Source organism: Eretmochelys imbricata, chromosome 11, assembly GCF_965152235.1.
Source record: "Eretmochelys imbricata isolate rEreImb1 chromosome 11, rEreImb1.hap1, whole genome shotgun sequence".
Taxonomy (NCBI): Eukaryota; Metazoa; Chordata; order Testudines; family Cheloniidae; genus Eretmochelys; species Eretmochelys imbricata.
The window spans coordinates 36072237-36097549 of NC_135582.1; the positions used below are offsets into that span (position 1 = coordinate 36072237).

At 39.7% G+C, this 25313-nt stretch overlaps 1 protein-coding gene across 1 annotated transcript in view; it reads right to left on the reverse strand.

Annotated features, from left to right (window-relative positions):
• Positions 1-696: 696 nt before the first annotated feature.
• SLC38A11 (solute carrier family 38 member 11) overlaps positions 697-25313 on the reverse strand; it is a 39264-nt gene continuing 14647 nt past the window's right edge. The window contains exons 7-12 of the mRNA XM_077830365.1: positions 23591-23670; positions 8846-8916; positions 7853-8014; positions 5701-5813; positions 4863-4994; positions 697-945 (exon numbers count right to left, since the gene is read on the reverse strand). Of these exons, the coding sequence (XP_077686491.1) occupies positions 697-945; positions 4863-4994; positions 5701-5813; positions 7853-8014; positions 8846-8916; positions 23591-23670 (807 nt within the window). The remainder of the gene's footprint in view (positions 946-4862; positions 4995-5700; positions 5814-7852; positions 8015-8845; positions 8917-23590; positions 23671-25313) is intronic.

Here is a 25313-nt window from a genome sequence, read left to right on the forward strand (position 1 = left end):
TTGTTGATTTTAACTCCCTGTAAGACAACCCTGTAAGCCATGTCGTCAGTCGCCCCTCCCTGCATCAGAGCAATGGCAAACAATCGTGCATCTGAGTTGAGAGTGCTGTCCAGAGCAGTCACAATGGAGCACTCTGGGATAGCTCCCGGAGGCCAATACCGGCGAATTGTGTCCACAGTACCCCAAATTCGACCCGGCAAGGCCGATCTAAGCACTAATCCACTTGTCAGGGTGGAGTAAGGAAATCGATTTTAAGAGCCCGTTAAGTCGAAATAAAGGGCTTCATCGTGTGGACGGGTGCAGGTTTACATTGATTTAACGCTGCTAAATTTGACCTAAAGTCCTAGTGTAGACCAGGGCTTTGAGATGCCTAATCTATGTTTTTTAATTGTATTTGATTACTAATTTGCTAATTTGCAAAATTACATCCTTAGCATTGATTTTTGAGTTATTTAGTAAGGCTCTACTGAATAGTCAGGTTTGATGTAATGCACTTTAAAGCATTTCACAATCTTAAAAGTCAAAGCTTAATTCTCATCTAGAAAAAGACAATAGCATAAAACACGATACACAAATATAGTTGTACAGTTTAAGATTCTTAGTCAGTATGAAAGCATAAGAGGACTCTGTTCCAGTCATACTTAAAGTAGTATGGACTGACTGACAGGCCCTTTAGACTCAGAACTGGCAAGTTAGCTAAAAAGGCGGAAGTGTACTGTTGTAAAGAGAGGCATTATGAGGGAAGCAGTAGAACATTTCTTTTCCATGGCTACATTCTTGGGGATGCAAGATAGTCATAACAAATCCAACTGTCATCACTAACACACCAACAGTAAGAATCAGGCCGGATATTAGGTTATCTGAATGGTTCCATCTCTCTTCAGACAGCTTCAGATAACATGCTGTTGGGATGATAAAAACAAGTGGCGTAGCACTGAGAATCCCCTGGGAGGAGGAAACAAAAAAATCCATAAGCGCACATATTCACATCTCCAGCACAAAACAAACATTTATAATTAGTTTATAGTTAAATGGTTGTAATTAGATCTGTGCAAAAAGTTTCCTATGAAATGAAACTAGAATAGTAGCTTTTCTTCAGGGTGGTTTCAATCATCAAAACCCAAATAGATTGCAAAAGAATCTGCACTATAATTTGAAATGTCTCAGGATGAAGGAAACAGTTACAACTTACTCATTTTACTGTAACAGGGTGAAATTTTACCCTACATGAACTTGCTTTCTATTAAGCCAAAATTACATGAAAAATGTCAGCTCCAGAAGTACAGTAAATCCCACATTTTGAATAGCTTTGAAATATTTTATCATATGAAATATTTAGGAACATTTCCTCACAGGCTTTTAGAAAAAATGTAAAGGGGCAGTATTATTCATTAATCCTTATAGTTCTTTCATGCACTATCACAAAACACCTACTTGGATTTCCTTAAAGTTTTTACCTTTCAGTAAAACAAAGAAAAGCTCCCTGTGCATGAAAAACATCAATGCAGCAGTTTAACTTGCTCCTAGCAGCTGCTCAGAACAATATTGTTGAGCAATGCCTCCAAACACAGACCCTGAGTCAGGAAACCATCCCTGTTCAGGACAACAGTTATGCATGTTGTCAAGGTTCCTTCCTTATTCTGAACTCTAGGGTACAGATGTGGGGACCTGCATGAAAGACCCCCTAAGCTTATTCTTACCAGCTTAGGTTGAAAACTTCCCCAAGGTACAAACTTTGCCTTGTCCTTGAACAGTATGCTGTCACCACCAAGCATTTTAAACAAAGAACAGGGAAAGATACCACTTGGAGACGTCTTCCCACAAAATATCCCCCCCAAGCCCTACACCCCCTTTCCTGGGGAAGACTTGATAATAATCCTCACCAATTGGTACAGGTGAACACAGACCCAAACCCTTGGATCTTAAGAACAATGAAAAATCTATCATGTTCTTAAAAGAAGAATTTTATTTAAAGAAAAGGGGAAAGAATCACCTCTGTAAAATCAGGATGGTAAATACTTACAGGGTAATCAGATTCAAAACACAGAAAATCCCTCTAGGCAAAACCTTAAGTTACATAAAGACATAAAAACAGGAATATACATTCCCTCCAGCACAGCTTATTTTACAAGCCATTAAACCAAAGAAAATCTAACCCATTTTCTAGCTAGATTACTTACTAACTTTACAGGAGTTGTAAGGCTTGCATTCCTGATCTGTTCCCACCAAAAGCATCACACAGGCAGAAAAACCCTTTGTTCCCCGCCCCCTCTCCAGATCTGAAAGTATCTTGTCTCCTCATTTGTCATTTTGGGTCAGGTGCCAACGAGGTTACCTTAGCTTCTTAACCCTTTACAGGTGAAAGGGTTTTGCCTCTGGCCAGGAGGGATTTTATAGCACTGTATACAGAAAGGTGGTTACCTTCCCTTTACATTTATGACACATGTGCTGAACTTTTAAGGAAACTAACTAAACGTCTAGCACATGCTTAAGTGCTGTCCTGGATAGGTACGGAGTTAAGCGTGTGATGAAGTATTTTCTTAATAAAGCACCAGTGCAGGCTAAAATATTGTTGCAGCCATGCATCATTTGCTATCAGAGAGCTCTGCATTTCTGTGCATGATTTTGGAACTTGTCACCTTCTTACACACACTTTATGAGTAGTTTGCATTAATTTCAGTTAAGAGTACCCCTAAATTTGTTGATTATGGAGAGTGCAGGGTGTGAGGTAAATCCATACGTTAATGTGTCTTTGTTTCATTCATCTGTATTTTCTTGTTACTTATATTGTCATGCTGGGAAGTGTTATTGGCAGTCATCAGTTACAGACCTAGTAGAAGTTGATGGGTGTACTATGCACCCTTCATTCAGGCTACATGATGGAGCAATTAAATGGCCCTTTTGCTTAGTGATAGCTGAAACAACAGAAGCAATTGCCCAAGTCATGGACAACCATGGCAAGGCCTAGAAGCTACACCCTGTGCCCACGGGGTTTTCCTAGAGTCTGACTGCAAACACAGGGAATTGATTTATTGGCAGCTGTATCTGTGTTTGGATTAAAAGAAGCAGAAAGCAGGGAGAAAGTGAGCTGACAGCAATTGAAGCGGTGGTGATCATAGTGCTTGGGAGGAAGTCAAGAGACAGAAATTCTTTTAGGCATAATACTCAATGAGAAGGCAGACTAGGCTTTCTGAACAAGGAAACTGCTTCCTGTTTGTTTCTACTATGTTCAGGGAAACAGGACTTTGATGTAATCTTGTTTATTTACAAAAATGTACACAAAGAGATACCGAACTCATCTCTCAGCTTCTTCTCCCAATGGAAACAACCTGGCAAGGACTCAGATATTGGCTAAATGCATGGGCTAAAAGGGACAACATTATTATATTTATGGAACCCTTACTTATATGGAAGATTATTTAAAAACAAAAACAAAACAAAAAAGACCCCACACTTTTGAGTCCCCAGTAACTCCATGCAAGTTTATCTTCTAGTCCCAAACAATTTATTTACAAACATGGTGTAAGTATTCCATAATATATCCCAAAACATAGTCCATATCACCCCAATGTAAATAAAACTCCTCTTCCTTCTGGGGTGAAACCCTGCTCCTTCCAGCAGGGACTCCCCCAGCCTCTCTGCTGGGAGTATTCTCCTTTTACCGTTCCTCTGGTCCAGCCCTCCAACAAGGAGATGCCAGTGGGTAAGCCCCTCCACTGCTCTCCCTTCTTTCAGCCTTCTCTGGCCCTTGGCTCTGGCTTAGGGTCAGCAGGCAACTCCCTCTGCTGCTGCTGCTCCTCCTCCTCCTCCTTTCAGCCATCTGTTCCTAGCTCTTTGGCTTGGAGACACCAGCCAGCAAATCCCTCTTGCTGCTCTCCTACCTTTAGCCTTCTCCCAGGAAGCACCTCCTTTCTTTGGCAGTTGTCTTCTCCTACCTTGCTCCTGATTCACTTAGTCTGCTCTGATTCTTACTAGATCTCACCAGGACTCTTATTGGTCCCCAAATGCTGCCCTGCCCTCTTAATTGGCCCATCTGGGAACACTTGGCCTGGAACAAGAGTGCTGAGGCCAGTTTCACTTAATGGGCAAGCTACTCTGTTACACAGTCTTTAACACTTTGTGTTGTGTAAGTATTAAAGACAAGAAAAACCTTAGTATCTGTCTTTAAACTGAATTCCCGGTTTTGGAGCCTCTGCCTTCAATTTGAGGCAGTTTCAGAGTCTTAGGGATGGCACTTTGCAAGAGATATATTTTCCCTCCTATGAGGTCATTTTTGGATCCCCCATACTCTGGCCTTCCCATAGTGAAGACGGTGGTGGTGGCTCAAGTGCAAAGGAAAGTCCAATAGTAGTGGAAGAAATTGGCTGCAACTGCCCTTCTGCCAGGAGCCTGACAGAAATCCAGGCTCAAAAGTCAGCAGCACTACCTGGGGCAGGGCCATGGCTAGAGGATGTAGTGACTCAATGTGAGATACCTGTAATACTACAGTAACTCTAACAATTTCCCAACAAGTGTCAACATTTTAACAGGTCCCGTTATACTCCACTGTCTTATCTAATTTGTACTTAACTACTGGTAGTCATGGCCCATAGCCATCAGCCACATCCTTTGATAAGTCTATTTCACTGTAGATTTACTCTTGAAGGTTATGAAAGTCCTCTGACTATCCAGCCTGAACTTTTCTTCCTTAGCTTCAGGACATTGTTCTTTTATCTTAACTTCTGAGGAGGTAAATAATTCCTTTCCTTCTGTGACACTGTTAACACTACACTATGTTACATTTAAAAGAATACTGTCATTTTTCAGAATTTCATTTATATTAAAGAGTGATTAGTAAATAATGGAGCATTACGTTCACTTACGTTCAGCTCTAAAACTATTCCAAGGCAATCATACACTAAAGATATGCTTGTGGCTACAGCAACAACAATTACTGTCACAGCAACATGGAGAATGGTAGTAAGGGTCCCACTGAAAAACACATTGGCAATTACCTGAAATGAAAACACAGTTTGCAACTTTACTTTGGCCCTTTATTTATTTTAACAAGCAGCATGTTTTAAATTCTATATGCTATGATTTATAATGCAACTGAAAGGAACAGTGAGAATGTTATGGCTCTCAACCATCTCAAATTCTTGACTTCAGTGAGAGGTGTCCCTCCTTTTCCAGACATTGTTTCATATTAAAATTATGCAAAAAACCCAAACATTTGACTTTGCTATATTTTCAAGACATAGTGGTGCTCTTCTCATTCACCTGATAAACACAGTGAAACCTTCTTACCATGAAGTCATTTATGAAAAGAAAAGATTTCCTACAGATTTCCCATTAATCAATTACAGTACAGTGAAACATTCCAGGACTTTTCCTCTACTTCACTATAAATCCGCTGCCCCAATCAGTTGCAACCACCTCCTGCATACTATACTTTGTGAGTCACCACACTGGAGTTCACTACATGCCAGTTCCATTACACCATACTGAGAATTTAAGCAGCAGTATTCAAGAAAACAATATTAAGTTTAAGAAATCACAAGAAAAAGCCCACTAAATGCTATAGCTAGCATGCACCAGACCATTAGGTATTGATATTTACATAAGATTAGTCAATAATTGCAATTAGGACAGATCTCTCCATATAATTTACAGATTAATCATAGGATTAAAACATCATGGAAAAAGAGATAAATGTCTCACTTCTCTAGTCACAAAACATTCAATGGGGAAAGTCAGGATTATAGTGACTCCATAGCAAAACCTTCCAAATGTAGCAAGATCATCGTCTCTGCAATAGTTTTCAAATATATCTCCTAGAGAACAGTGAAAAATTAAATTATTTCAAATTAATGACAACTGTGGCTAATTATTAGTTGACATTTACACTTATGCAAATAGATAAATCACCAGAATAACTGTACACAAAAACTTGAGATTTTGTGACCCACTTTTGGAGACATAAATCAGAAAATGATGATTAGATAATCACAAATTACATTCAAAATTAACTTTCACTACCCCGACAGTAACAGCATTTTCTATTATTTCTTGTGTTCTCAAGATCATTTCCACTTGAGTATTTACGTATCTATCATACACATATTACAGGGTTAAGTCTATTGTCATCCTATTTTTTGCAGCTTTCTTTTTTAGATGACTTTGTAAAGGTGCTTCTGGTGTTTGTTTGTTTTTTTAATCGGTATGTGACACAGTTTTAGAAAGAAAAACATTTGGTTAAAACAAACAGATTTCCTTTTTGTTATTCTTAGGACAAGAACAATCACATAAGGAAGACTAGATGGGTACAGCTAGAGAGCTGAAGTTCCTGTGTATCATATTACAGGATCTAATCTCAGCTGCAACACTATACTGGGGGATTTCAAACATTCAAAGCCCTATGTAAACATATGGATTATTAACTGGTAATTCCTTTTGCATCAGTTTACTACTATACTGCTTCAAGTAATTCAAGTAAACACCTTACCTAGTGATTATAGCAAAGGACCTGGGGAAAGGTGACCATGGGATCGAGTTCAGGCTGAATGACTAACTTACCATGGAACATGAACAAATCTTAAGACTATACCTACATGGCCTACCAGGTGATTTCCACCTCTGACTTCCATTATACTATATATGACTTGCTACTTTTAGGAGTCCAGTAGAGCTCAAGAAACAACCAGAGGGGGAGGAAGGGAGTGAAAATCCCCTGCTCCAAGCATAGCTAAATGCTGCTGTCTGCCACAAAAAGATGAGGTGATAAACCTTCTCTTACAGCTTTAAACTGGACCATAAAAGAATTGTGAAACCACTGAAGAAATGTCTCTAAAATTGTTTGGCTGACTTGAGAAACAATGATGTATTTAACAAATTTCTTCCTCCCTTAATGCTTACCTCCCTCTTCCCATTCATTCCCAAAGACAGAGAGAGAGTGAAATCTGTTTCAAAGACAGCGAGAACCCTATGGTACATTTCTGACATTAATAATCTAGGCTGCAGTTTCAAAGAAAGTACATACCTGAGTTGTGAAAAATGAAAAATTTAAACCCTGTTTAGATAGAGGATCCTCAAGGCAAAAGACGGTATGTTTTTAGGAATACTAGACAGAAAGTTGCTCCCTGCACACACCAACCTCCCTCTCTCCTCGCTGCTAGAAGGGAAGCTGACTCCCCCTCCCCCCCACTCTCTCAGAATGTCTCTTTTCCCCCTCAGCAACTTCCACAGAGATTTGTGTGTGTCAGTCATACCAGTTAGTGGCACCTTAACCACTTGCACTCCAGGGCAATTTCATCCTGAAAGAGTGCAGATGATGGAAGTATCATTGCTCTACTCCGTCAAAATTCTGCTGGGCGCATGGGAAACAGCTCTGTTAGCCACTATAAGAGCACTGCCAGCAGAACGTGTTGAGGGGATGTGTGGAAACTATTTAAGCTTTTATATGTACTCATCATATTTCCCCATCCACTCTGGCCATGCTCTACTCCTGGGCAGTGCTGTTTATTTTTGTGCTTTACTAATCCCATGCAATCCTTCCAACAAAAGAAAGCAGTTTTGTGCTAATGTTTCTCCTTGGTGTGGACTTTCCACCAGCAGGGCTCTGCTCCTGGGTCTACACCATCTTCCACAAGCGCATAGGCCCTGGGCTGGCTTCTCACCCCACTCCCATATTTTTTGACTATTAAGTAAGAAGGATAAATCCCAGACATTCCTTTTCAAGTATAAATAAAAAGACAATGATCAGCTTGGCATTTCCTCTTCTCTCTATCCTGCAGGGAGTTAACTGAACTCAAACAAAAAGGGTGGAAAGTGTCAGAAGGCCAAGCCTTAAAAATAGATGTGTAGAGTATCTTACCTTCTGTGTAACCGGTAAATGTCACATATCCACATACAGCAAACAGCACACTGATAAACAGAGCGAGTGAGACAGACACATGAGTGATGCGAGACCAGTTACTCAGAGTGGGTTCTTCCAAAGAGCCATAGATTAAAAAGCTGTTATGATGGCAAACGAATGCTGAAACACACATGGCAATTAAAAAACAAACATACGTTTCATTAAAAATAAAAATTTTGTACCATGCTAAGCTTGTGGACTCCAGGGCAGGGAAATATAGCACAGTTTAAATCAATTCATTATTATAAATACAAATGAAGGATGCAGTGCATGGCAAACATCAAATGACTTCACATTTTGGATATTTATCTCATTCTACGTGGGTCTCCGCCTTCCACTCAGCCGTATGATTCTGACTTCTCATCCCCTACAATGCCAGCTGGCTCTCCCCTGCCAACCCCAGACACAGCTTTCTGCTCACAATTCCATTTCAATGTCCAGTGCCTCCTTCTGGTGCTCCCCTCAGGTTTACACCATGACCCACAACAACTACTTAGATTTCTGGAGCCTAAACTACCACTTGATCCTGTCTGGGGCTTCTCTGTTAACTGTGCCCCAGAATGTACAGATGAAAAAATCCAGAGGATGTGACATTTCCCACTCTGGGACGACAGGCATGTTGTGCAGTAACAAACAATAGGAAGACCCCAGAGTATCAGCACACTAGAGCCTACAGAGGGATATCAGAACAGTGGGAATAGAAGTTAGAGTGGGGACTATGCATATCAGAGGATATTTATCCAAACTTGAATAAAGGTTTAATTCTGGCTAATGGAAAAAGATTAGGGCTAGCTCTAATTTTGCCTAAACCAGCTTAACACTATGGTAAAAACTTAAAAGGAAAATGCATATGCCATGCAGGTCCAATCGTAAAGTAAAATTATTTAAACCATTAGGGCTGACTGCAGATTGAGAAGAGATGTTCAGACACACACACACACACACACTTACCAAATGACATCACCCCAATGGCTTGTATTGCATTAGACTTTGCAAATATCCAGGCAGACTCCGTTTTGGGTCTAAAACAGAAATTAGTTTTAACTGAAAGTCCCCTAAAGGTGATCAATGATTAAAATTATTTTAAAATACTACATATAACACAATAAGACTAGGCAGATCCTTCTGAAAAAAACTCCTTTGCACATTAGATCATGATGCTTTAGTAATAAAATGCTTGTCATTCAGAGATATCCCTTTTCCCCCTTGTATTTATAAAAATATCATTTCTGGGAGTGCTTATGGCAATGATGTGCCAGAACTTTTAATGAATAGTTCTGGTATTGAAACTTAAAAAAAAAAAAAAAAAATTACCACATCCAAAGAAGTGGCACACCTGGAAATGGCAATCAGGACAGTGAAGGCCATGGTGCTGACCCCATATGGGGTCAGGTTAACCAAATAACATCTTAGATCTCTACTCTGAATATTAAGGGGCAGATTTTTCCTCTGGATCTGCACATGTAGATCCTGAGGATTTCAATGGGATCTCCACATTTGTTCCTAGGGCTTTAGTCCAAGTGGGACAAATTCTGCCCTCGTTCACATTTGTGCAACCCACTGTCCCAAATAGGTCTGTTCTTCAGGGAATGATATTCCCTCTGGTACGGAAGGTTTAGCACATCCTTAAATTTGTTTCTTACCACAGGGCTCTGGGGAAGTACAACTAGAACAGTCCTGCATGTGGAGGAGTTTAGGGTAGGATAAGGAAGGAGCCAAGGGATTCCGTATTATGTGTCTCCAATCAACCCCACACAAGTGGTGTGGAAGAACTGCAGTGACCGTATGCCAAAGCAGCAGCCAGCTGGGACAAAGGAGAACTGCTGGAGCCCTGGTTGGTAGATTCTGGTGGATTTTTAGTCCCTCCTCCCCTTATACACTGCCCCTTCTCCCCTAAATTTACTCAAATTTTATGCAGAGGAATTACATTTCATTCTAGGGGCTTGTCAAAACATGAGATTTTTCCAGATATACTTACACAGTTAAACTGCCATAGCTAAATTGATATAACTCCCCATGTGAACACTCTTATTCAGAAATAAGGGTACTTTTTTCAGTTTAGCTTGAACTGCTTCCAAAGCAACATAAGCTAAAACAAACAAAAATGCACTCTTTTATTCTGGTAGAAGGGTCTGCATAGGGAGTTAAATTCACCTCACGAATAAGTCCCCATGGAGGCAAACCCTAAGTGTATGTACTGAAATAATCAACAGTCAAACAGAACAGTTTCCACTACATGAATTCATGTCTGACCTGTTGTCTCTGGGCTGCAGTTACCATTTTGATTTATGTATTTTTTAAATTGTGCATAATTTTATCATCTTATTATACAGAGTCTTGACAGTCTAAACAGCTGTCAATCTCCATTTTAAAATATACTCAGGGAATGATGGCAGAACGCAGCTTAGATTAAGGCCCAGAAACAAAAATTGGCAACAAACTTTGTTAAATCAGATCCAGAGTTTGATACATGAAATTCCATCCTGTAAAATGAATTTAGATGCTCCATATACATTGATGCACACTCTGGGGAAACGGAGAAGCAAGAACACCCTTTTTCTAAGATGCAATCTGTTCACATACCAGATGGCAGCTGTATGCCAACTGAGCACTTCTTTTACAGAAGTTCTACAGAACAGACAAAATGGCATTGCAGTGGAGAATGCTGCCATACAGCTAGCTGCTGCTAATTTTGCTTGCTTCAATTTCCACTTTGTTTTGAGGGGAAGCTGCTGCCACCTGCTGCCTCAGCTGCTGTACTCTTCCTTCACTGCAAAACAGCATGTCACAACCATCACACCACCTCTGTCTCTCTCTCCCCCTCTCTGTTACTAAGTCAGCTCTTTCAAGCCGCACTTTCCTTGGCACTTTAGATATTATTGCTGCCAAACTTTTAAACCCTTTCAAAACAGATTTATTTAATTTTTTTTGTTCATTCTCTCCTCCCCATTCATTATCTTCCGATTTCTTGAGAGGTGTCGGGCTTTCCCTAAGAACAGATTTTAATAACAGCATTGACCTGATTATTCCAGCCTCTCTATATAAAAATGCTGGGGTAATTTATAAATTATATTCCTTTACTATTAAATTCATATCGACCAAATAGTAAAATCTTCATTTTCCATCTTAGAAATATGGCTTATTAGATCCAGCTGCATATTTGGCCCTGATTCAGAAAAGTATCCCTATTCATGACAGCACTTAAACTTGAAGTGAAAGGGTTTTAAGCATATTCTTAACTGTAAGTATATGTTGAAATTCTGTTCTCTATCAAGACCTATATACATATTTTATTAGAACTGGCTCAAGCTGAGCTCTTGGTTCACAGGGACAGCGTACAGTCTTTACTACAGTACTGGGTTTTTTTTAAGGATTTCAGATTGTTTTTTCAGCTGAGAACTGGGAAGAACAACAGTTGAGGTTGAGAGAAAAAGGAAGTTCTGTGGACGAAGGAGGCTAAGCATATTTCAGCCTTTATATCCTTGTTTATATTAGCTTGTTTGGGGAACTCTCCCCCAGCTTTACTACTACCTGCTCTGAGTGGGCTGAGATAACAGAACAGCAAAAGCACCCGTGCTCTATCTGCATTTGTGCTTCCACAACTGCTACCACTGCTGGGGCTGCACTGCTCATAAAGGAATGGCAAGACGTTAGCCTGAGGCAGACATAGCTTAAGTGAGCAATAATCTATTATAAAAATAAGCAGATAGTATACATAAGAGAAGTAAAGAAATGGCTTTCAAATGTAAACAAATAAATGTATTTATTGATATGAGTAGTAGCAGCACTGGGTTCTGAGGCCTATTAGTATAATTCAAGGACTATATTAAGATCATGCCTGTAAACAAGAACACTGAGACCAAAAATCAATGAGCGAAAACTGGTGTGTCAGAAATTAGGCCATGGTGGACAAAATCATGAGGGAATGGGCTCACCCACTACTCCCTTTTTGATTCCTTAAAGAAAGACTTAGGGAGAAAAATTGTCTCCTAGAGCAGTAATTCTCAACTCACGGTCCAGGGCTCACAACCTGGTTTCAAGGGGCCTGCTAAGCAGAGTCAGCGTTAGACTCACTGGGGCCCAAGGCAGAAAGCCAAAGCCCACTGCATGGGTCTGAAGCCCTGGGCCCTGCCACCCAGGGCTGAAGCTCAAGCCTGAGCAATGTAGCTTTGCGGGGCCCCGAGCAACTGCCCTGCTTGCTACCCCCTAACACTGGCCCTGACTTTTATATGCAGAAAATCAGTTATTGTGGCACAGGTGAGCCGTGGAGTTTTTATAGCTTGTTGGGGCGGGATGGGATGTCTCAGAAAGAAAAAGGTTGAGAATCTCAGTACTAGAGCAAGCTTCGTCATCATGGCTGCCAGACCCACCATCTCCTGGGGCCCCAGGCCTTTCTCATCCTGATCCTGAGAGCTGTCCTGACCAGAACGGGCCAGAGAGAGAGACCCAGGTGACATTGCCACTTCTACTGGCTTCACACCACCTGGGATGTGAGACTGTCTCCCCTTCCCCGCCCCAATGTTTCCTTTTCCTTCTCCACCTTAATTTTTTTTTCCCAATCTTCTTTTGCCTTCTGTTTAATAAAAGTCTGCCTTAGGCAGCCAAGACTGCGTATTCTGCAATACTGCTGTAAGCCTGTGACCAGAAAGACAGCTAAAAGCAATGTCCTGTAACAGCCAGATGCTGGTACAAATTTGCCAGGTTTCACAGTAGCTGATAAGACTGTGTGTTGTGCCTGTGTTTTTCCAGCAGTCAGATTGCAAGTGAAAGTCAATACCAGAGACAGAAGGTGCATTTTCTATCTCTGTTTTTCTGTTCTCTCCCCTCTTGCATGTGTTCATCTTGTTTTGTCTTTTAGGAAATGGAATCAGACTTTAGCAGCAGCTCCAGCCTATCTCAACTCCTCCCCCAAAAAAGGACACAAATTACTATCTGAGACATTGTCAGTTGAGAGTTTTTTCCCTTCTAAAAACTCTCTCCAGCTAAAGGTTAAAGGGCCATTATTACAATGAAGGCTTTATTTAATACTTTACATTTCAAATGCTCTGTTTTTCCTTCTTTTCTGTATCTTTAATGAAGGGTTAAAAGGATTTTTAATGGTGTGTTTGGTCTCTATATACAAACCCCAAATCTTGTTAAAAACTGTTTAATGTTGGACAGAGACAAGGTCTTGTTAACACTTTTGACTCTTCGAGTGCCTTTATTCCATCTAAATTAATACAGCGACACATCACAGAACTACTACGCTATTAAGCCTGATTGGTTCTCTCTGAACAGGAGAAAAACTCAGGACCTTAACTGCAATAGTATTTCAGGTCAGGATGAGGTATATTGGAGATAAGGTAGGAGCAAGATTACTGGGAACATGGTTGCTCTGTTCCTTGCCATCAGATACACGCTCATGAAACAAATAAAAGATAATCACAAAATTTATCAATTATTTAAAAACAGCCACCACAACTGAAGCTAAGATATACCAACTAAAGCCAAGCTATTGAAAAATTAATGCCTATATTCTGTCTAAATGCATGCCTTAGTGGTGGGGAGAAAAACAGATGAGGCTTTAGTTGGGCTTTATTTTCATTGATATATGTTAATCTAAGAGAATTTTGATTTGTACAAATATAAAAAATAATTCTTTTTTAAAAAAATTGAATCAGTTTCATCCTTTGTTCAACACTGACAATTTCAAATCAGGGACACCAGCAATTAAATTAGACATAGCTATTCATTGCTGGCCAGTTTATTAAATATGGTACATTTATTAAAGCACTCTAACATATTGAAATGGAAATGGATTAACAATATTTAAAACTAAACCACGATAGCATTGTAACAATTTAGTTCTATTGCAACTGGAGGTCATATTTTTTTCAGTACACAGACATGGAGAAAACTAATTTATATTATCCTTTGACAGAATTGTGTACTCAAAAAGAATTTGTGAAATCTTTCTAACCAAGATTTATGATCCTAAAACCCTTTCCATTATAATATTAATGGTAGGTTTGTGACAGACTGACAATTTCCTGCAATATCCTGAATGGACTTTATTGACTTAAATTAAATGTTATTGAATAGGATTAATACCTTTGGGTCAAGTGTATTAAAAATAAAATTGCATATGTGTTGTTGTGAAATTGTATGTATTTCCAGGGGAACGGTAAATGGGAGAACTGCAGTGGGTGAGTAGGCAAATTCACTCAGATTGTAATATCTCCAGAGAAACCCAGCCCTGGAAAAGTGAACATGTATGAGCTCAAACTAGATTCTCCATGGACTAACAGACAAAGCAAGGGGTCTTGGATAAATAGCCTGGTTTTAAACTGGGTTAGGGCCTTCTTCCTGATTCAGCAAAATGGTCCATGGAGGACCCCAATCCTTAGGGTAGGGTTGGAGGGTCTGGGTGCTTGTTCTGAGCTAAAGCTATGATAAACCAGTAATCACAAGGAATAAGCCTTGGGTGAGGGTTTGAAGGACTGTTCCTGCCAGAATCCATGCTAGGGTTAGGGTTAGCGCTGGTAAACTTATTAGCATGTGTGTAGGCAGTGGTGACCTGGAGCCAGTTTTCACCGGTTCGCTAGAACTGGTTGTTAAATTTAGAAGCCCTTTTAGAACCAATTGTTCCTCGAGGGACAATCAGCCCCGGAGCACCCATGGAGTTGGTGCCTAAGGCACCACTTTTGATGTGATCAGTGCGGGGAGCGGCCACTCCCCCTGCCCCCCCCCCAGCTACGCTACCCCGCCCCTAGGAGCCAGAGGGACCTGCCGGATGCTTCCTGGGAGCTGCCCCCGGTAAGCAATGCCAGGACTCCCTACCTCGCCCCCCGGCAGGTCCCTCTGGCTCTTAGGGGCAGGGTGGGCACCCACTACGGTGTCCCACGAGACCCTCCTGTCTGGTTCTGAGGTCAGTCAGGGGACAGCGGAGGGGGATGGATGGGGCAGGGGTTTCGGGGGGGGGGACATGACCTCCTCGTGGGGTGAGTAGGGAACCGGTTGTTAAGATTTTGGCAGCTCATCACTGTGTGTTGGTTCTTTTATTGTTTTTAATACATTTTCTCTGTAATACTTTTTACCTTAAGACTAAAGTAAGCTTGCACAGGAAGTGCTATGTTGTACCTCTGTAGCAATTCACCTCTTAACTAAAGAGAAAGCAAGAAGGTGTCCTGGGGTAACCTCTCTGTGCTGGGAATAACACAGTTAAGGCAGGGAACTGTGCAGCCTGGAAATACCCCAGTCAGAAGGGAGAGTGGAGAGACAACAGCAAAGTCTGAGGGAGGGTGCCTTTGTTGGAAATAAGCCTGAGGGGAATAGAGGGGCAGTTGCCCTGAATTGTGAGACAGGTTATATTTCTATAATATCTTATGAGTTAACTGAGCATTTAAAATGCAACCAGAAAAAGAAAATAATGGTTTTAATACCACTGACATTTAAAAATTATTGTAAAGCTCAAGCTGATTTGAAAATGGCTGTAAAAGGCCTTCATCACCACATGCATTTCTTTGCATGAACATTTTTAAATTAAATAGAGTTTTTTACAACTATGTAAAACTCCTGTAATTCTGAACTTCAGTTACGGGGTTCTGAATAGAGATGTCTAAAGAGTCAATCTTTTAAAAGTAAGAATACTCAAGAGTCTACAGGAGTGCTGGAACAATTTGTATAGTGGGGGTGCTGAGAGCCACTGAACCAAACTGTAAACCGTGTACATGCTGGAAGTTACTTCAAACCATGGGGTGCTACTGCACCCCCAGCACTCCTAGTTCCAGCACCTATGAGAGACTGAGTACCAGCTGTTAATAACTGGACTGTGTATTAATGACATGAAACACTAACTGCTCTAACTGAAACATAATCATCTAGTCTGGATATGTGACACCAAACTGAGATTGTGCTATTTGGGAATAACTGCACAAAAGTAAAATCCTTAAACCTAACTGTACTCAGGAAGCGTATCCTATCCTATATTCTTAGAGTAAACCACCAAACCTCTCAGTACTGGAACAGAACTTAATAACCACAGTTTGCACTACCTAATTTCCACATAGTATCCATACAACGCAATATCACACATTCAAAATTATATATATTATATCCCTTAACATTTTCCTTAACATGTAAATTAGGAATGGAAAGAATGTATCACTCAATTAAGTTGATTTTTCTGTTTTCATGGGAAGCATTATGATGTCTGTCCCTTTTGGGACACATTCGTCAATCTATTCCTGAACTGGAGTTTAAAAAGCAGAAACTCAGTAGCAGTACAAAAACACTGAGCTGTATAAGCAAACACTAATTGTGATGTCTAGTGCATTGACAGATTGAAAGCCAGGAGCTCTGGAATTCTAATTCCACCTCTTACATTCATTCCCTCTATCTCAGTGGGGGATGAAAACTATGCAGGTTTTAGCAACCTTCATGGAACTTAAAGGGAGGACAAGTTGGAAGAGTTTTGAAGAGCACCAAGAAGTCAGTCTGTGTGCATAAGGATAGCTGCAGGTACAATGCCTTGAAAAATAGTTCTCTTAGTAAAAAGCTAGTTTAGTTTTAGAAACATGGAGTCTGGCATCCAATACATTAAATAGTTTCTTCTTTGAAAGAAAGAGTGGAGGGGCTTAAATGGAAATTGAAGTGAAAGGCCACGGAAGCTAGCATAGAGAAACACTAAAAGTAAAACAATCCCAAGGAGAAAAGGCTGTCTGACAGCCAGGACAGGAGGGAGGTGGAACATGAAGGACGACAGATGCATCAAGCAAGAGTACAAGTTGTAAGAAGAGCAGCAAGGAAAAATGTAGGGGGCCATTTAGCCCTGATACCTGCAGCAAAAATAGGAGAGGATTAAACTGAAAGAAATCCTAAGGGAGGTTACTAGCCCAACCAACAATTAAGAGGCCACAAATTAAATGAAGCCAACAGCAAGACAGAATTGGCAAGTAATTCTAATTGCTTATTATAGTGAGGTGTGTGGCCTGAGACGTATGTTTCCCAGATAAAGAAAGTAGGACTGTATTCAGTCTCCATGATACCAATAGAATGTATATCACAATAAAGGTGCTGGCTAATGTAAAGAATGCTGGGGAATCCCCACTGTTTGTAGTCCAGGAACAGAAAGGCTACAAAAGCTGTTGTGGTGGAAGGTGCATCACATAAAGCTCTGGAGTCAGACCCAGACAAAATTATTTGGTCACAATATGATCTGGGTCTCTTTTTGTTATTAAAAAGTTAAAGTCTCCATCACAAAATCCATTGTGGAGGGAAATCATTCTGTCTGTAACATTGTACTCTGTCAAATAAGAGACAGCGAGCCTGGCTTTTCAGAATATGGAGGGAGCAAGGTTATCTCTGATTTCAGCCCAGCCACACGCAGCAGGTATAGAGAGCTCATTGAAATGAAAAAGCATTTACAAAAGAGGAACAGGAGTCACACTTTTGTATCAGATGAGCTGCATGTTTTGCAAAGAGCAAAAGACTTCCATCTTCTTGAATGGAAGATCGGTGATAAAACTGTTATATTAAGGTGAAGATTGGCAATTATCAAGATGACTCTTCTAATGGAGCACCCAACAGCAGATGTAATTCAGGTTTGACTTCTAAATTTATAGACTTAAATTGTGGAATTCAGTTTCTGTTTTGTAGCAAAACTGTAGAATGAAATAGGGAGTGTGGAATGTTAGTTTTATGCTCTCGATTAAACTATTTCAAAAACTGTAGCCACTGAATTTAATCTGAGTCAACATTATGAAAGCTAAATTAATAATGCTCAGGTTAGCCTTTAATTTCTAATTGACAGAGGTCTTTCTGACCATCAAGGAAAATAAATAACTAATATTAAGTGACATCATCTAAAGTTCTGGCATGGCCCTACTTGAAAATAATTGGTGTATTTCCCCACTCTTTCTCAATGAACTATTTAGCAGTGCTATAAATATAGAGTGTCTTTGTTTTTACTTTTGGATTTCACTATATGGTAAAGTTACTTTGGTTATTACATGATTATTAAGGAGCAAGAGAGCATCATATTCCTACTTTCATGTTGTTTTCTTGAACACTTACTGTTTCATCACTGATCAGCTGCCAGATGTAGAATTCTCTCACAGCTACATTTATGTGCAATCTTTAGAGGTTGCTCTCAAAATTTTTGTGGTGATTTATTTATTATGCAGGCACTGACATAATGGTATTCTTTTTAAAAAAAAACATTAAAATGCTCTGCCTGTATAAATGGCATTACTAATTATCCCTTTTCTATCAATGTTTATTCATAATTTCATCCTTAAGACATGAAATAGCTTGATGCAATATTAATTTGTTTGAAGACTGTTACATTCTGAAGATGAGATAATCGTAACCCATTGTTGTTTTTGAATGTGTTAAAAAATTAACCCGGTATAAGCAGGTGAAAGTAAAATGAGGGAGAAACAGTCTTTTTTTTTTTACTCCACAACCTCTCAAATGTAATGAGGGCAAAAACTGGAGGTTGCACACTGGATGTTCTTAACAGCTACACTAACTATCAGCTTCAGACTGCAGTGATTATTTATTTATATAGGTGACATGCAATGAAAGCAAAACTGAAAAAAATATATAATGCCTTGACTCTACTTATGCCATAAGGGAAAAAAAAAGTCAAACCAAAAAATATCCTGATGCAAATATAAATTATTTCTGAAGCCTTCCAAAAAAAATAATTTCCCCCTCAGTCCCACTCCCTCAGTCCCACACACAAAAAAAACAGATATCTTAGTTTTTAGATGAACTGAACATTAACACTAAAGCATTGTTTGGAACTGAACAATGCTAAATTACTACAAGCCTTCCAGAAGAACCTCCCAGGAGAGTTATATACAATACAAGAAAATTGCATTTCAAATGAAATAAGTGAGGCAAAAAGGTTTACTTTAGGTCTGCCTCTTGGCCCACTTTGACTGTACCCTAAGGACACCTGAATAGACAATTTAAAGCTTAAGCTAACCAGTGAGACTTTAAAATTTTCTCAGTTACATCAACAATAAAGAAAAATACACGACAAGCTTATAGGAATATAAAAAGGATTTAAAAGAAAAAAAGTCAGACTAAGTTAAAAATATATTTTGGGTCCCCCAAGATATATTAGAGAGATCTGGCTTACTTTCCCAGCCCCCTCTTTAAAGGCAAAGGGAATAGAAAACCCTCTAAGAGCCAAACAGAATTCAGAAGCCAAAGCATCCATCCAAAGACACTGGTGGCGAAGGAGGCTGCACCGAACTGTCACAAGACAAGGAAAAAGAAAAGGAGGACTTGTGGCACCTTAGAGACTAACAAATTTATTTGAGCATAAGCTTTCGTGAGCTACAGCTCACTTCATCGAACAAGGAAGGAAGTCCATAGTTGCTGCTTTAAAAGCAAGAATAAGAGATGCAATATAAATAAAATCTAACATGGTGAAGGCAAGCTCAAATGAGGACACAAACACACTATTTGTTGAAAATGGATGAATTTTTTTTAAAAGCCACAAGTTTATTTAACTTGAATCTGATAAACCTCTGTAAACCCAAGGTCTAATCATGCTAGTAGCTTAGAAAGATGGAATTCTCTCATTCCTTGTACTGGCTTCTGGCTCATTTCCATGTTAATCAAGACCTGCTGTACTGATACACTGCGAGCACCATACCAGTATCACCACCCCTTCTCACTCAGAAAGACAATTATTCTTCCCAAACTTGGACTGACGCCCATCTGTCCAAGTAGTGGATGATTTGATATCCATTCTGCAAAGAGAAACATGTGCCCCATCTCTTCAATGTTGCAAGACAGAAAGACTATTCCCATTCACGCCCCTTTAGCAGATGGGATATTGAAATGGAACTCAAGAGACCTGGGTTCAATTCGCAGCTCAGGCAGACACATTCTCTGTGGTTTTGGGCATATCATTTAATGTAGCTTCTACCTCAGGTCCCTGACTGTAAAATGGGGATATATGGCCCTCATCCACTAGTAAGTACCTAGATCAGTGGTGGGCAACCTGCAGCCCACGGGCTACACGTGGCCTGTCAGGGTAATCCACTGGCGGGTTGCCAGACACTTTGTTTACATTTGCACAGCCACCCATAGCTCCCAGTAGCCGCAGTTCACCGTTCCCAGCCAATGGGAGCTGCGGGAAGCAGCACGGGCCACAAGGACGTGCTGGCCACCGCTTCCTGCAGCTCCCATTGGCCGGGAATGGCAAACAGCAGCCACTGGGAACTGCGGACGGCCGTGCAAATGTAAACAAACAGTCTGGCGGCCTGCCAGCGGATTACCCTGATGGGCCGCGTGCAGCCCGCAGGCCACAGATTACCCACCACTGACCTAGATGATCTATTTGATCACACACCCATCAATAAGAGGCATGAAGTTTGAGATCTTGTCATATAAATAAACCCTGCACTAGCACCATTGCAAAAGCTATGCATAAAAAAATCAGGGAAGTCACAGTGTACTCCTGTAAGACGAAAATTAAAACCTGCATGTGATGGGGTGGACTAGTCCGAAGGCCCTCTGTTAGAGGTCTTATGGCCCTGCCTCTGCTCACTCCAAAAAAGAGCAGAGGCGAAGTCCTCCAGGCAGCCTAGAGTGGCTGCAAGGGAGCAGCCAATCAGAGGGACTGCTGGAGCAACCAATCAGGGACCAGAAGGGCCACATAAAAGGAAACAGCAGCAGCAGAGCAGTCAGTTGCTGCTTGGAGCTTGAAGAGGGAGAACTGGGTGCCTGGCTGGAAGAGCAGCAGGACCTTGGACAGATCACTGCAGACAAGTTGATCCCAGGGGACTGAGCCCAGAACTTAGCCAGACCAGGCAAGGGTATCATGATGGGCCCCGCTGGTCTGGTTGAAGACTGAGCCCAGGCGAGGGCTGCTGAAAGAACACTAACCAACGGTACCGAGAAGGGACCCTGTTGGGCTATTAAAGAAGGCAGTGTCTCCAGGAAGGATGCTATTACACTGCACCACTAACACTAGTGTACCTACAGGTACATAATATTGCAGAAGCCAAGCATCACTTTGAAAAAGCATGCAGGGGAGGGCAGCAGGAAGATGTGCTCAATGGTTGTGCACTGGAGAAAAGAAAGAGCTCCATGGTATACTGTAACCTAATGTTAGGGTCAACCTATAAAATAAGTCTAGCCAATCAGGTGTCCCAACACAGGCCAATGGCTTCAGGCAATGGCAGCACGCTCTCCTACAAAGACATGTACCATTGGCAAGCACCATATTTTGGTTTTGTGCAAGGTGATGTGGGAGCAAACTAGTCTCCCTTGTTTCCCTTCAGAATAAATAATTTTGAAATTTTAATTCATTCCAGGCTTAGGGTCAGTCTTCACAGGCCTAATTTTGCAAACTCTTATACACACAGAGTAGGCCTTACCCATGTAGTCCCACTAAAGCCAATAGAACTATTCATTATTTACTTGGTTCATTTGTTGTAATAAAAGGATGTGAAGCACATTAGTTACCTTACATTTGTATTGCTATTGTCTCATTTCCTCATTAAGAGGAGAGAATACTAACTGAAAATGAAAAGGTTTACACAATGAAAATATGTCTCATTCTAAATACACAACTAGAAATAGATACCAGAAAAGGGTATATGGGGCTTCTAGAAAAGTTAGTCTCTTTATTAGATTAGATTTTGAAAGGAGAAGGGTAAAAAAAAAAAAAAAGTGTCTCAAAGAAGCCTCAAAGTAATCTACCATGAAATACCAAAATCACTTTTAAAAAAATCGTTGTTTTTTTAATTTAAAAAAAACCCTGAACAATGCCCCATGCTTTACAATATCCTATTCCGATAGTGTTACCATAGTAACAAGGTCATCATCAGTAGCCCTAATATATTACTTCATTTTTGACAGGGGAGTTAGAAATCTCTCTTTCAAATATGCATTTAACAAGCTCTGTGAGAAAGCACAGCTTACGAGATCATTCCACTGAAGCAAAACAAGGAAAAACACGCACAGTGCTGAATGGATCATCTTTTATGGATCATTCCCATGTACATTTGTCACATTTTCAGAAACAAGACTGCCATTCTAGCTACTGTGCCAACACTAAAAAAATATGCCCTATGATTGGCTTAATTATCAGACAGTGATCAAACAAGACAAATAAATGGTTATGTGAAGCAATGTTCAAACAGTTATGCTAACAGCTCTATGGTGTATGAAGCTACTTCACATACAAACACTGAAAATACTGCATAAACAAACCCAATGGATAAAAAATTAATTATACGTTTCCTTACTATGGCAATTTCACTGAGGACACCGTTAATTTAACTATAGATAAATCAAATGTTTGGGTTTATGAAGAAGAAGCATTAGAGCCACAAACACCTTGCTGTAGCAGAATTACAAAAATGATTACCACAACAAATGCATGCAGTGACCCATCTGGAACACTGCAATGCCAAGTATTACTCGAAGTGCAGTAGAGTGCTGGACTGCAATTTCTGCCTGCTCATTCAGCTGAGAATGATGTAATGCTGTTTTTATTTACTGTATAGGTCAACCTTTTTTTGTTTTCCCCTATTTGTTTTCCAGTTCTGGAATTTGAAATAATTGTTTTAATGAACAGTGAAATGCCAATATTAATTACATTAATTTAATTTAACATCAGTTCCAACTTGACCGTCCCCTATGTGAAAAACAGTTAGACATGACATTTCAAGGACATCTACTCTCAGAATCATCATTTCTGAAATTACTGTCTTCGAAGGAGAGAATGAGAAGAAATAAAATATCTGAGATAGTATGTACAAGCAACACATCCTTATGAAAAAGTAGATTTAATCTAATAATTTTAAACCATTACATATTAACCCAAAAAACATGCAACACAGCATTAAGGGTGTGCTGTAGCACAAAGATGAGCAAGAATACAGAATTTTAAGACTGAAACACCATCCTCAATTCATACTACTTTGAACCGGATTAGGCCATTAAGGCACTGACTTCCTTTTGCACTCATGCACCATTCTGGGAGGAATTCTGGAATAATTGTGTCTTAGGAGCCATGATTTCTCTGCCAACACTCCACCATGCGCAGGGAATATGCCCACTGAGCATCCTTTGTACAGTTGGCTTGCTACCTAGACTAGTACTAGAGCAGAGCATGACTATGGCCATACTTTCCCCTTTGGAGTAATTCACACGCCCAGATGCAAAATGGAAGCAGTCCCTATGCTCTTCCAAACACACAACTGCTACTGTAATGGTCCCTTGCTCAGCAAATGGAAGAAAAAGAATGCCCCTCCTTGAACCAGGCACAATCTTTCTTTTTTGTCGATGGAACCTGCTGCAATAGTGGGCGATCTTGCATGCCATGTGTAAAATGTTCTAATCCCAGGAGACAGCTGCACAATGTAGGTGAGTTAGGGATGAGATGTCAGCCATAATGTGAGTAAACTACAGAAGAATTTAAAACACCACATATGTAGCTGCATCCCTTCCTTTTCCCTATATCATAAATTCTAATTTCAATAGACCTGAATGGCAGGTTTAAAACAACTTTTCATTTTGCTATTAGTAAAATGTATGTTATTTCCAATCCTTAAAAGAGACAAGACTTGGTGTTTTAGTTCTACACATACAAATGCAAAATAATAAATAATAAAGTTCATAAATTAAATAATAAATAATAAAGTTCACTCTGTGGCAGCCAGAAGTGATAAAAAAAATACTTACACTAGTGGGCCAAGGGTTGTTGTCCTTATCATCACAATGACCAGGATTACAGTGGTTAAAATCAGAGAAATAAAAGATACCTGCAAATTACAATCCAAATGTTTTATCAGTTCCCTGGTCAGAATTTCAGTAGTTTTAGCAATGTATTACTCTATTTGAAAACTTTCTTCAAAAAAGTGAAATTAATAGCATAACTACATTTGTTAAGTGTCTGCCTTTCCATAGAAGCAGGTCTTTGTTTTTAAAGAAGCATTCCAAGATTTCCATGTTTTATTTGCTGTCATTGTCTTTTAACAGCTTTATGACCAATTGAGCCTTTAGTCCACTGCTACTACAAAGAGTCTTGTTTGCAGAAATGCTGGGCATCTCTGGTTCCCCCTTATTTCATTTAGAATTGTGAGTGCAGACCCACTGTAGCTATCATTAAGAAAAAGCTTATTTATGAGTAAATGGCAAATGCAATTATGAAGGTCCAGGATTTTTATTTATTTATTTATTTTTGTCGACAGACCAATGTTTGTGTAGCAGCATATATGGCTCCCTGCCCTTGTATTTTGAGAATGCAGGCTGGCTAGTCCCTTCCTGTGAACAGCAATGTTTTCCTGTATTTGGGTAGTTGTATAACACAACATGATTTGAAATTATGAAACATCAGACAGATTCTACCCAGATGTAAGCAAGTACAATTTCATGGAAGTCAGTGAAGTTGCATCTGCTGACAGCTGGTCTGAATTTGGCTTTATATCTTTTAGGACACATGAGACATCTATAAATGTTTTACACTTGAGGTGTTATAAAGCATGCAATTGTAAAGACATTTAATATACATAGGCATTAATTTTGCATTCTGATAAGCAAGGACATAAGTGTCCACCTGCAGAGATGAGACTGAATAACCGGAGTAAAAATTTGCCCTGATTGGCTACTATTGCTTCCCCGCTGTCATCATTATACAAATGATTTGAGCTACATTCTTAGGGGAAGATGATGATGTAAGATTAAGTAGCTGCAAACCAGATTGTGGTCGCCCCCGGGCATAAAAAGGGTTGCAGTTTGCAGCATTGGTCTTAGAGCCAAATGCAGCCCACCAAATTCACCTTACTTCAATCAGTTGAGTGGCCTTAGTAAGGAGAGGAGCTGATTAATACTCTAGGCAAGCCACCAAAATGTTCTACTCTTTCATTACAAATTAAAATTCATTTCAATATAAGCAATCCATGCCTGTGAAGAAAGCGATCAAAAATTCAAGTTAATCTAAGACTGATTTCAGAGCACAGTGAAGAAAGTTCATTTTGTTGAAAGTTCCACATTAAAAGAACTAGAATTTGTTTTTAATACTTTTAAAAATTAGCAATATTTGCAAGCAATCCAAGCAACAAAGGTGATATTTACAATAAATGAGATTTTATTCATGCTAAGAGGGAATGTTTGCTCATTAAACTATTTAGGTCTTCTTCTATAGAAAATTATAATTTAATGAAATTACAGAATGTTGAGCTGTTTTATACTGCTAATAATTCCATCATTTCAACATTTACTATAAGTATATTTCATTTTCATTCAATCAAGTTATCATGAATTTAAAGTGCTTGTTCAAAATGTTTAACATGCAAGTGTGATAAGTCCCTTTACATTCATTAAGGACCATATTGTGATCTCTTTTCCCATGTTGTATAGTACCATGCAGCATAAGTATTCCCACTGAAATTGATGTACTTAGTTG